Source organism: Cololabis saira, chromosome 21 (assembly GCF_033807715.1).
Source record: "Cololabis saira isolate AMF1-May2022 chromosome 21, fColSai1.1, whole genome shotgun sequence".
NCBI lineage: Eukaryota > Metazoa > Chordata > Actinopteri > Beloniformes > Belonidae > Cololabis > Cololabis saira.
This window is the reverse complement of record NC_084607.1, coordinates 8,111,300-8,123,686: the sequence shown is the minus strand read 5'-3', so window position 1 is coordinate 8,123,686 and position 12,387 is coordinate 8,111,300. Positions and strand designations below refer to the sequence as shown.

Genomic DNA, 12,387 nt, shown 5'->3' with positions numbered 1-12,387 from the left:
TTTTTTGTTAAAAATAACAGCAAAACCACCATTTCTGTGCTCTCTTCCCCTCAGGTTCCTCCTTCTGTCTCCCCAGGTTTGCTTGTAAAAGTGCGTTTTTCTGTCTCACTGTGTGGATTTATGTGCAACAAAGCAAAAACCGGCAGATTTGCACATTGACATGTGTGTTTTTTATCTTTTTTTGTTAAAAAATAGCAACAAAACCACCTTTTCTGTGCTCTCCTCCCCTCAGGTTCCTCCTTAGTCTCCCCAGGTTTGCGTGTAAAAGTGCGTTTTTCTGTCTCACTGCGTGGATTCATGTGCGGCAGAGCAAAAACCGGCAGATTTGCACGTTGACATGTCTGTTTTTTATCTATTTTTGTTAAAAAATGACAACAAAACCAACTCTTCTGTGCTCTCCTCCCCTCAGGTTCCTCCTTAGTCTCCCCAGGTTTGCATGTAAAAGTGCGTTTTTCTGTCTCACTGCGTGGATTTATGTGCGAAATAGCAAAAACCGGCAGATTTGCACGTTGACATGTCTGTTTTTTATCTATTTTTGTTAAAAAATGACAACAAAACCACCTCTTCTGTGCTCTCCTCCCCTTCAGGTTCGTCTGGCATCTCAGTGACGCTTGGACCGAGGGGTCAGAGGTCGCCTACCCAACCTGCACTTCTCCCTCTCACCCCAGCACCCCACTTCACCCACCCCTGCCCCCCCTATACCACCCCCTGTTTTCCATCACAAACCCACGCCTGCCCCAGCCCTTGAGCCTCACCGTCTTCGTCTTCAGAGGAAAAAACACCCCCGACAAAAACTAAACTCTTGTGCTTTTCATGACGAGAGCTCGGCTGCTGGCCGGCCCGTCCTAGTCTCCTCAGATAACGCCTCTCGCACTCAGGCCTCACGATGATGTGCGAGGTGATGCCCACCATCTCGGAGGATGGGCGCGCCGGCGGCGGGGGCGGCTCCTCCTCCCCGGCGGGCGGCGGAGGAGGGATGGGCGGCGGGATGGGAAGCCTGGGCGGCTACGGCAGCCAGGATCGCCGCAGCGGTGGCAGCACCGGCGGCGGCAGCGACGAAGGGGGCAGCACGGGCAACCTGGAGTCGCTGATGGTGAACATGCTGACGGAGAGGGAGCGGCTGCTGGAGAGCCTGAGGGAGACGCAGGACAGTCTGGGGACGGCTCACCTCCGCCTGAGGGAGCTGGGCCACGAGAAGGAGTCGCTGTCGAGGCAGCTGTCCATCGCCCTGCCGCAGGTACGACGCACACATCACTGACTACTTTACATGCAGTCAAAACTCGGGTTATTGGTAATATTCCGGTTACTGAAACATTCTGAATATTCCGTTTAAATGCGTGAGCAAACAGGTTTATCCCCATTTATATGGTAATTAATCATTCGGGATATCTGGATCAAACCAACGACACACGGAGAACATCATGACGCAATTCCCGTCATTTCCGCTTCTTCTTCCTGTATCCAAATTCAAAACAAATGCTGCTTCGCGCAACTTTTCGCTCACGTTCTTGTAAATCTCGCTATCCCGGTACTTCTACCGTCTACAAATGCAGAAATGTTCATATCCTTCATTACATTTATGAAGTGATTAGTCTCCTCCTGGTCTTGTGTTTCTCCATGTTTATAAGAACTTCCTGGACTCAGAGTTTCAAAGTTTATTTAGACGGGACAATGCATATTAATTAACACTACATTAAGCAGTGTAAATACACCAGGTTTAGCAGATATGCTAGTTTCCACCCGCAGTCCCCACAAACAACCAGACACACTCACACTCACACTCACGGGCAATTTAGAATCATCAATTAACCTAGCATGGATGTTTTTGGACTGTGGGATAAAACCGGAATACCCGGAGGAAACCCACGCAAGCACGGGGAGAACATGCAAACTCCACACAGAAAGACCCTGCTGGGCCTGGGAGTTGAACCCGGGAACCTTCTTGCTGTGAGGCAACAGTGCTAACCACTAAACCACGTGCTGCCCAAAAGACCAAGATTCCTTGCGAATAGAGCATGTGCAGAAAACAAATTCATGTTCCGTTTGATGGGGATATTCCGTTAGGTTATACATGACCGAATATTCGGGTTTTAAAAAAAAGGAGTAACCCAGGGGTCATATTCGGGTTTTTAAAAACCCGAATATGAGCAAATTCGGGTAATTCAAAGGGGTTATTGGTGTTTACATGGCCGTGCAAAACCGGGTTATTGCTAATATTCGGGTTTTAAAAGGGTTATTGACTGAATGTAAACGCAATCCATGTCTTCACTCAGGTGTGCCGCTATGGCCGCTTCTGATCCTTCTGACTCACATCCCTTAAGCCTGAGTTATGGTTCTGCGTCAAAACGATGCCGTCACCGTGACGCCGTCGTGAACCCTTCGGACTTCTCCATCACTCCATTTCGCCGCGGTGCAGTACTCCCCGTGACCGCTAATTCGCAATCTTTTCCTGAGTGGTTGATACGACTTTTTCCGGTCACAGTGAATCAAAGAGATAAGGACAACTATTGCACAATAAAAAACCAAACCAAAAAAAATCCCACATACACGAAGAAAAGAGCGCTGAAAGTTCACGACTGCTTCAAACCGGAAACCGGAAATGCGTTGCTACCAAGCGAGCCAATCACAGCCCTCTCGTCTTTAATTTAATTTAATCTCAAATTTTTGGAGTGACACGGATGGTTTGGTAAACTTCTTAGCATGTTATTTATGCTATAGTTATCTAAAAAAGGGCCAGTCCCAATACTACCACTACCCCTAGTTTTCATCCCTACCCCTAAATTTTGCGCGTTCCCGTGAGGGTAGTGGTGTCCCAATTCCTCTTTTCATGTAGGGCTAGTGGACATAACGAGGGCTAGTGTGTATCAATCTACCCCTTCAGAGCGAGGGATTTCAGATTCTGACTCACCGACCAAGGGCCAAAGAAATTTCCCAGAATGCTTTTCGTCGTCATTTGCAAACTGAATTAAAAAAAAAAACATGGCCGACATTTCTTATTTTTTAGGGAATAAAATCAATATTCTGAGTTAGTTTCTGCATAAAAATGTGTTTTGATTACATTTCTAGCGGTAAATATATATTTTACTTTCATAATATTCGCTCAGTGAATGTACATAATCACTCGTTTCCTCGTTGTTGTGTTGTATCTTCAGATCTCGCCAGAATAAAGGCTGATTTATGGTTCTGCGTTACACCAACGCAGAGCCTACGGCGTAGGTTACGCAGCGACGCGCGCCGTACCCTACGCCGTAGGCTTTGCGTCGATTTAACACGGAACCATAAATCAGCTCCTGACCCAGCGACTCTTCTCATCCTGAAAACATCGGAGCAAATTTCTTAACGGGTGTTATTTGGATAAACTGAGCCCAGGTTGGGGATCTTAACGGTTACTTTTACGCCTGAAAAAATATTAAAACTTAATAAAGTGGCATATTAACAGCGCTACAGCGGAAATTAAAACAGCTTTTAGCTCTGGGCTTCCTGATATGGTGTGACGTATGTGCAAACGTAACTACGCAGTCGCTTACGTATCCGAACGTAAACCACGCAGTGACGTAGCAAGTGGTGTCCCAACACCTAGGGAAGATTACAAGGGCCCTACGCCTGTGGCTTCATTTTTAGGGCTAGTGGTACCCTACGGCGTAGGCACGGCGTCGTTTTGACGCAGAACCATAACTCAGCCTTTACAGGAGGGGAGTGAGAAAAAGATGCAGGTCAGAAATGGCAGGAATGAAGTGTGTTGTTGTCCTCCCCTCCTCCCGCCGCCACCGTTCCCTCACAGTAGCAGCACATCGTGACAGCGTGTGCAGAAAAGCATTGAACAGATGGGATGCAGTCAGATGAATATTTATACATAATGTTGTTTGTTGTAGTCTTGAGTGTCACGACAACCATTGACGGGAAACTGGCCAATAAATACAGAAAGAAAAAGCTAATCATATCACCTGGGCTACACAAAGGTGACAGATTAAATCACACGCGCTCCAGGCATCGATTTAAGGCCGCTGTTCAAGAAATCGAAATAAATACACGTGCAGTAGGTTTAACATTAGAAACTGGTTAGAAAAGGTTCCTAAGTCAGTGCAATGACCAAAACCGTGTAAAAGCATCAACACTACAAGCATAAACGGTGTCTGACTCTGAAGTAATCGGGTTTAGTGAGCGGACCGCGCCGTTGTATCAGAAGTACTCGCTGTGAAAATGTTTCCTTTTGCGGTTCTGAATTATTGATGTTGAACCTGAAAGCAGGGTTTTATTGTTGCGGCCACTCCAGGTGGCAAAGGCCCGGTCGGCTGTGTTTGTCCCGCTGAGATTCTCTATCTGCTTCTATCTCTGGTGCTGTTGGTCCGGGCGGGTTCTGACCCGCCGGCCACATGGCAGGGGTGGTGACGACTCCGTGTTCAGCCGGCTGTTCGGACGCTGCTGCTGCTGCCGATGTCTTGAGTTTTATTTGTGGTCCCAGATGTCGGTCCTTGTGTCTCTGCAGCTTATTTTTACCTTCTCGGTTGTGAGAGTGATGGTATTTGGTTTTTCCTGTTCTCCCAGCGGGAAAAACGTTCACATCAAAGATCAGAGACGCGCTCGCCCTGCTGGGATGTTGATGCATTCACTGACCCGCTAGGGATGGGCGGTATGGACTAAAAAAAGTATCACGATAATTTCTGGCATTTATCCTGATAACGATAAAAAATTACGATAAAAAAAATACCATTTCAACTCCACCTTTTTAACTATAAATCTATCACCACATTCAGTCTTTGGAACCCCCAAATAACTGCTCTAAAAGATACTAAATACTAAACGTCATCAATGGGAATTTATTGTTTTTTCTTTCTTTCTTTCTTTCTTTCTTTCTTTCTTTCTTTCTTTCTTTCTTTCTTTCTTTCTTTCTTTCTTTCTTTCTTTCTTTCTTTCTTTCTTTCTTTCTTTCTTTCTTTCTTTCTTTCTTTCTTTCTTTCTTTCTTTCTTTCAGGCTCATTTCTTTCTTTCTTTCTTTCTTTCTTTCTTTCTTTCTTCAGGCTCATTTCTTTCTTTCTTTCTTTCTTTCTTTCTTTCTTTCTTTCTTTCTTTCTTTCTTTCTTTCAGGCTCATTTCTTTCTTTCTTTCTTTCTTTCTTTCTTTCAGGCTCATTTCTTTCTTTCTTTCTTTCTTTCTTTCTTTCTTTCTTTCTTTCTTTCTTTCTTTCTTTCTTTCTTTCAGGCTCATTTCTTTCTTTCTTTCTTTCTTTCAGGCTCATTTCTTTCTTTCTTTCTTTCTTTCTTTCTTTCTTTCTTTCAGGCTCATTTCTTTCTTTCTTTCTTTCTTTCTTTCTTTCTTTCTTTCTTTCTTTCTTTCAGGCTCATTTCTTTCTTTTTCTCTCTTTCTTTCTTTCTTTCTTTCTTTCTTTCTTTCTTTCTTTCTTTCTTTCTTTCTTTCTTTCTTTCTTTCAGGCTCATTTCTTTCTTTTTCTTTCTTTCTTTCTTTCTTTCTTTCTTTCTTTCTTTCTTTCTGCTCATATCTTTCTTTTTCTTTCTTTCTTTCTTCCGTTCTTTCTTTCTTTCTTCCTCCATCTTCCTTCCTTAACGCAGAACCATAAATCGTCTTCATCAACGGGAATTTATAATTTTCACCGCGAGATGACAAATTCTTACCGTGGGGATTTTTTTTGACGGTTTATCGTGAACGATAAAATATCGCCCGTATGACCCGCACACACAGATAATGATCACATGATTCCTCTGCTGAGCGGTCGGGGTGACGGGGCAGAGTCAGGGTCAGTGTTTAGGATCCTGCCCCTTCTGTTCCAGGTGAACGCGACGTCCGTGCGTCCGTAGTTCCAACCGTTGCAGCGTGGGCGAAGAACCTGCCAGTTCTGCTGCTTTCTGATCCGTCTGTGAACACAGAGACTCGCTGGAACAGTGAACAAGCTGATAATTATGAGTCAGATGACTGAGAGTTATTCAGCGAGGACAAACAGTCGGAGGCTTGTCCATTTTTATGCAAAATGGGAAGAAATGAAAGATGTAAACTTATTGTTTTCTGCGATGGAAACGGCAGATAAAAAGGCATGTCTAAGGATTAACACTATTTTCTAACATAAAAAAAAACAACTTTTCTACTATTTGACTGTATTTTGCGGGACATTTCGTTGGTTGTGTTGCAGTATTGAGAATGTCATTCCTAAGAATTAGTAGCTTGAACTCGAAGATTTGTTGTAGTTAATTATTATTATTGTTATTGTCATTATTTTTCCTTATCAAGCGGTATTTATGTAATCCCAGGCAATCTTTTCATTTACACACAATCAACAATCAATGATCTTGTTGTATTTACTTTTCCTTTAACAATTTTAATCTATTGGGTAGATTGACCAACGTTTAGATGAAACATGCTTTATTTGTTTAAGTAGAACACCGCAAGAAAAAATATCTTGCTTGATCTACTTTCAAAAAATTAAAGAGACTTTTTTGCACGAGATTTTTATGTAGATCAAGAAAGAGTAGTCTTTATATAAACTACTTAATTTTTAGTATGTACAAAAAAAATTAATTTGCAAGTAAAGTCAACTTAATTTTTTCTTTTTTTTCCCTTTTTTTTCTTTTTTCCTTTTTTTGTTTTGTGTTTTCTTTTTTTCTCTTTTTTTCTTCTTTTTTTTCCTTTTTTTCTTTTTAAAGTCAAAATTAATTTGGATAAATAAAGTAACCTTAACACAATTGACTGTACTTGCAAAATGTATTATTTACATACATAGAATTAGGCATTTTATACAAAGACTAGTCTTTCTTGATCTACATAATAATCTCATGCAAAAAGTTGACTTATTTTTTTTAAGTAGATCAAGCACAATATTTGTATCAGTGTAATCACGTGGTAATTACACCCCCCCCCCAGAAGAAGTGAGCAGCTCTGCGCCGCCCCGGCCGCTCCTGAGACACCAGGAGCAGATAACGGCCGGAGCGGCCGCCCATCCTAGCGGAGCGGCCGGACATTAGAGGACCGTGTTACCTCAGAGGAAGAAGGGGATCGATACGGCGCACACATCCACGGAGACGCACGCGCCGACGTGCCGGCGGAGAAACACATGGCTTTGCTGTAATACATAGATGAGTTCACTGAGTTTGTCTGCCCGTGCTGCCAAGAGAAGGGAACGGGAGGGATGGAGAGAGAGAGAGAGAGCAACAGCAACAGCATGGCAAAGGGAGTGAACAAGATTTTAAAAACCTGGTGGTATGAAACACGCAGATGAAGTCGAGGACATTTGCATAGCGGTGCATATTGATGAGATGGCTTGTAGGGTCGGTGGGAGATATCTGAGTGTACAAAGAAAGGAAAAACATACATACAGGATAGGGCTGGGGATCGATTCAGATATCAAGAATCGATTCGATTCCGATTCTTAAGATTCAGAATCGATTATCACGCTTCGATTCGATCCGATATTGATTTGGGTTACTGTTAATAAAACTGTTTTTTTCAGCTGTTGCATGAATTATATGACTGTAGTTCTGCAACATATTAATACTAGTATTATATTGAGATTCAACAGTAAGTATTGCAGTTAATGATGCTGTAAGGACCAATCAGCTCCTAGAATGCTGATAGAACTGCTTTCAGAAACATCGTGGGTGAGAATTATCAAACAGATCCAGGGAGGAAACAGACACGGATGAAATCGCTTTTATTTTTTCCCCATTTATGAGAATTTGGTTTTTAACATTTATGCAAATGTAACCCCAAGACAGTATATAAAGCAAAGAAATATAGACAATTTATGCAATTATAACTGAAAACTTTAATGTTTTCATACCTTTAAACATACAGTATTTAAAGGCAAAAACATGGCACCAGTTATTCTCGTGTCCAACAAAATATTCCTTTTTTGGGCATAAACAAAAAAGTACCAAAAGTTGTAATGTAATGATTTTTTTTATTTTAAATCGATCTTTAGACATATGAATCGATTTTTAGGAATTAATATGAGAATCGATTTAAAATCGGAGAATCGATCTTTTCAACACAGGCCTAACACAGGACTGTCTCAGAAAATTAGAATATTGTGATTTTCTGTGATGCAATTACAAAAACAAAAATGTCATACATTCTGGATTCATTACAAATCAACTGAAATATTGCAAGCCTTTTATTATTTTAATATTGCTGATCATGGCTTACAGCTTAAGAAAACTCAAATATCCTATCTCAAAAAATTAGAATATTCTTGGAATCTTAATCTTAAACTGTAAACCATAATCAGCAATATTAAAATAATAAAAGGCTTGCAATATTTCAGTTGATTTGTAATGAATCCAGAATGTATGACATTTTTGTTTTTTTTTAATTGCATTGCAGAAAATAAAGAACTTTATCACAATATTCTAATTTTCTGAGACAGTCCTGTATATATGTTTCTGTGGTTTGTTTCACACCATCTTTTACATGAATGAATCCCAGTAACATGAGGTCCTCTGGGCCTGGAACATGCGGGCCTGACGCGGGCCGTGCAGCCTGCACGGTGCAGCCTGTGCTCTCTAATGTGTTTCAGCTGGACGAGGGTGTGAGCTGCGGCGCCTGTTTGCTGCTGTTGGCTGCCATGTGCTGTAAACTGATCACTGTTCACGCCGAGCAGAGACGGCAGCAACGCCAAGCAGAGACGGCAGCAGCGCCGAGCGCGTCAGAGCCCTTTAGTGGCTCGTTTGCATAAGCGTGTCTAAAAACTGGCGTGATTCTGCTCATGCATGTTCAAAGAGGTTCTATCTCTGTCATGGTCACACATGCATCACGCCGCCGCCGTGCACGTCACCTGACGATGGGAGCAAGATGTTTTATTGAAGGTTTGCAATATACAAACAATGTACAACAATCAGTCATTTCAGTTCACAACACTGTGCACAGTCATCAACAACAAATTAAATAAATAAAAAGAAATACATAAAAGAAACCAAACTTTGGTGTGACAGGCTTCATAATATCTTGCATAAAATGAGAATTATATTTGTGACAGTTTAATGATTGAAAATCTCAGGATGAAGAAATAATTATTAATCTCTAAATAACCCATTTCGGTTTCGTTCTCATTTTATTTTCTTATTTAAGTTTACATTCATTGCACTACTACTACTTTTTTGTTATGTCACTATATTAGTATCTTTTTATTTTTATTTATTTACTATTTTTTTTTAATTTTTATTATTATTATTAATTTTATTTTTTATTTTCATTTTTTTGCTATTCCCAAAGGAAAATTAATGATGATAACCGTGGGGGGAGGGATGGGGAGAGGGAGGAAAAAAAAAAAAAAGGTATGTTCATCTGTTTTGCTCTGTATTGTGGAAACAATCAGCCAATAAAAACATATATCAAAAAATAAATAAAAATCTCAGAATGGATATCCATCATTAATCCATCATGACATTTCTTATTTGTAATAACTTAAGAGACTTGAGATAATAATCAACTTCAATCAAAAACAACTTAAATAATGGGGAAGAGTTTATGGATGTGAAATTTTCCTAATAAAATATAAAGATTGACAATATTACATAACTTCTTCCGAGCTGAAAGTTAAACCCCGGCACCAAGAGAGCTGATTACGTCACCGTCTTCGTTGATTGGTTGCCATGGATACCATTACACTAAAGGCAAACAGTTTTTATTGTAACGATCATGTAACTAACCCTGCAATTACACATAATCGGAGTAAATTACCCAAAATCAAAACAATCCAGCTGGACAGCTGTCAGTTGGAGGAGCAGACATTACAGCGCGGGCGTCTGATTTCCATTACGCACGTGTTTGTTTAACCTCGGGGTTTAATGGTGGGCAGCCAGGCTTATTGCACAATTAAACCAATTTCAGGTGCAACATGTGCAGTAAATCCGGCTGTAAGACCTGGTTCGGCACTGCTGGACTCCGTGAACCGCGAGCAGCCGGCGCGCCTGGACTCAAGTGCGTTCACCGCACTACCAGGCTCACCGTGTGAGTTTCCCTAATGAGATCAAGATTTATCATACTGTTTACAGTAGTTAATGACGCTCCGGGTTCAGGGAGAATATTGGCAGCAGACGGCGGTTGTTGGTTTAAAGTCAGAAAATTGAATAACCTTCAAATTGAACCCGTGTAGAGAGTTATTGTGGAAGGTCTGCTCATGCATGGCAGGTTTGTTGGGCCTGGACCTCTGGGGATTTCCTGTGGTGTCTGGCAGCAACATGTTGGCGGCTGATCCTCCGTGTGGGATGCAGGGTGGGGGGGGGGGGGACTGATGAATATGGCTGGTTCTGGACCACCCCACAGGCCCGGGTTAGTCTGGGTTCGGTAGTTCTTTTCTTGGATCTTTGAGGTCATCCCCGAGCCATTTTTGTGCAGCAGGCTTGGAGAACGTGGCACTACCGTGTAGGGCTGGGCGATATGAACCAAAAGTCATATCTCGATATTTTCTAGCTGAATGGCGATACTCGATATATATCGATATTTTTTCTGTGCCATAATTAGGGTTTCCCCCAAAGCATTATAGCATAGCATCTCTGTTAGCTTCATTTTTTTCTGAGGCAAACCCTTAAAAAACAGTCAGTTTTAATACAATTGTCACGGCTCAAAGACAGAGAACCCAAATGCACGACACCAAACAGAATCAGAGTCCAAGAGGCTTTAATCAGGGTCAAAAGCAGGCAGGGGTTAAAACCGGGTAGTCAGGCAGATCAGGCAAACAATCCAAGGGGGCCGGCAAAAATCCAAAAACTGGAATCAGGCAGGGTCGCAGGGTCGCAGGGTCGCAGACAGACAGACAGACAGGCAGGCAGAAAACTGATCAGAAATCGGGAACGCTGGAAAGTGAGGCACAAACACTCGACAATCTGGCAAACTAGAAGGTGGAAATGGGCCGGTATATGAGGGGAACTGCTGATGAGGGAAACCAGGTGTGGAGCTGGGTGGGGAAGCACAGGTGAAGGGAATGAGTGGATTTCTGGCTGATGAGGGTGGCAGGATCTGGAACGACAGGAGAGTGAGTTAACAAGTAAAAAACATATCCAACTGAGAAACCATGACAACAATACCTCGAAAAAAAAATCATATAAACGATATTGTCTCGTACCATATCGCGTTTGAAAATATATCGATATATATTAAAATCTCGATATATCGCCCAGCCCTAACTGTAGTTATGCAAAATATTACTACTAGTATTATATTGAGATTAAACAGCAAGTATTGGCAGCTAATGATGCTGTAAGGACCAATCAGCTCCCAGAATAATGATATAACTGCTTTCAGAAACATCGTGGGTCAGAATTATCAAACAGATCCAGGGAGGAAACAGAGACGGATGAAATCGGTTTTATTTTTTTCCACATTCCGTTTTTATTTGTTCCATTTTTGGTCTATTTTGGTTTTTAATTTTTGAGCAATTGGTTTTTAGCATTTTTTGCAAATGTAACCCCAAGACAGAATATAAAGTAATGAAATATAGACAATTTATGCAATTATAACCTAACACTTTAATGTTTTCATACCTTTAAACATATTTAAAGGCAAAAACATGGCACCAGTTATTCTCGTGTCCAACAAAACATTCCTTTTTTTGGGATAAACAAAAAAATAACCAAGAGACATTTAAATAGACTATTGAGAGCCAGGTCACTTCGCTGGCGGAGGTACGACTTGGACGGAAGAAAATGGTTGGCCTGGCTTTCTCTTTAAAACCTAAACAGTTAAAGCATTACAAACTGTAACAATAGGGCAAACGCACTGCATTGTTTCGTATTTTGTGTCTTTCAAATAAAAGACCATTTTTTCCAGTCATATGTTCCTCATTCAAGGTTGTTAAAAAAATACTGCTATAATATCGTATCGTTGTCGTGACCTCAATATCGTGTATCGTACCGTATCGTGAGATTAGTGTATCGTTACACCCCTATTAATTATCAACATGAATGCATGAAAGTTTTTAAGTTGATCCAATATGATGTTTTAAGTAGTGTTAAGTATTATTTATGGTCACAATAAAATCTAATTTTTAAGAAACAGGAACTTAATAAGTAAGTTTATCCCTGCAAGAGTTAAGTTGAGCCCTGTCTAACCGACTGCCTAAATCAAATGATTGACATTGATGGTTTTTCTATAATAAATCTGGGAAATGAAGGAGGTAAGAAAGCGGAGGTAAAGAGTATTAATGTTCTGTTTCGCATCACTGCTTGTGATCGCCACAAGCCCCCTGTCAATAACAGCGCCCTCTTGTGACCCCGCAGGAGTTTGCAGTGCTGACCAAAGAGCTGAACCACTGCCGGGAGCAGCTGCTGGAGCGGGAGGAGGAGATATCGGAGCTGAAGGCGGAGAGGAACAACACACGAGTCAGTACCCGTCCCTGTCCACCCCGCTCTGATTCTCACATGACGGTTGTTTAACGTGAGACAC

The 12,387-nt window shown here is 41.5% G+C and overlaps 1 protein-coding gene across 2 annotated transcripts in view; it reads left to right on the top strand.

Annotated features, from left to right (window-relative positions):
• The window catches only part of ppfia3 (PTPRF interacting protein alpha 3), a 65,846-nt gene that overhangs the window by 1,644 nt on the left and 51,815 nt on the right, over window positions 1–12,387 (top strand). Inside the window, exons 2-4 of one of the 2 annotated variants that reach the window (XM_061711117.1) lie at window positions 588–630; window positions 879–1,237; window positions 12,222–12,323. In XM_061711117.1, the coding sequence (XP_061567101.1) occupies window positions 887–1,237; window positions 12,222–12,323 (453 nt within the window). In that variant the 5' untranslated portion in view covers window positions 588–630; window positions 879–886. Of the gene's footprint in view, window positions 1–587; window positions 1,238–12,221; window positions 12,324–12,387 lie in introns of both variants that reach the window. The other variant, XM_061711118.1, reaches the window with a different exon arrangement.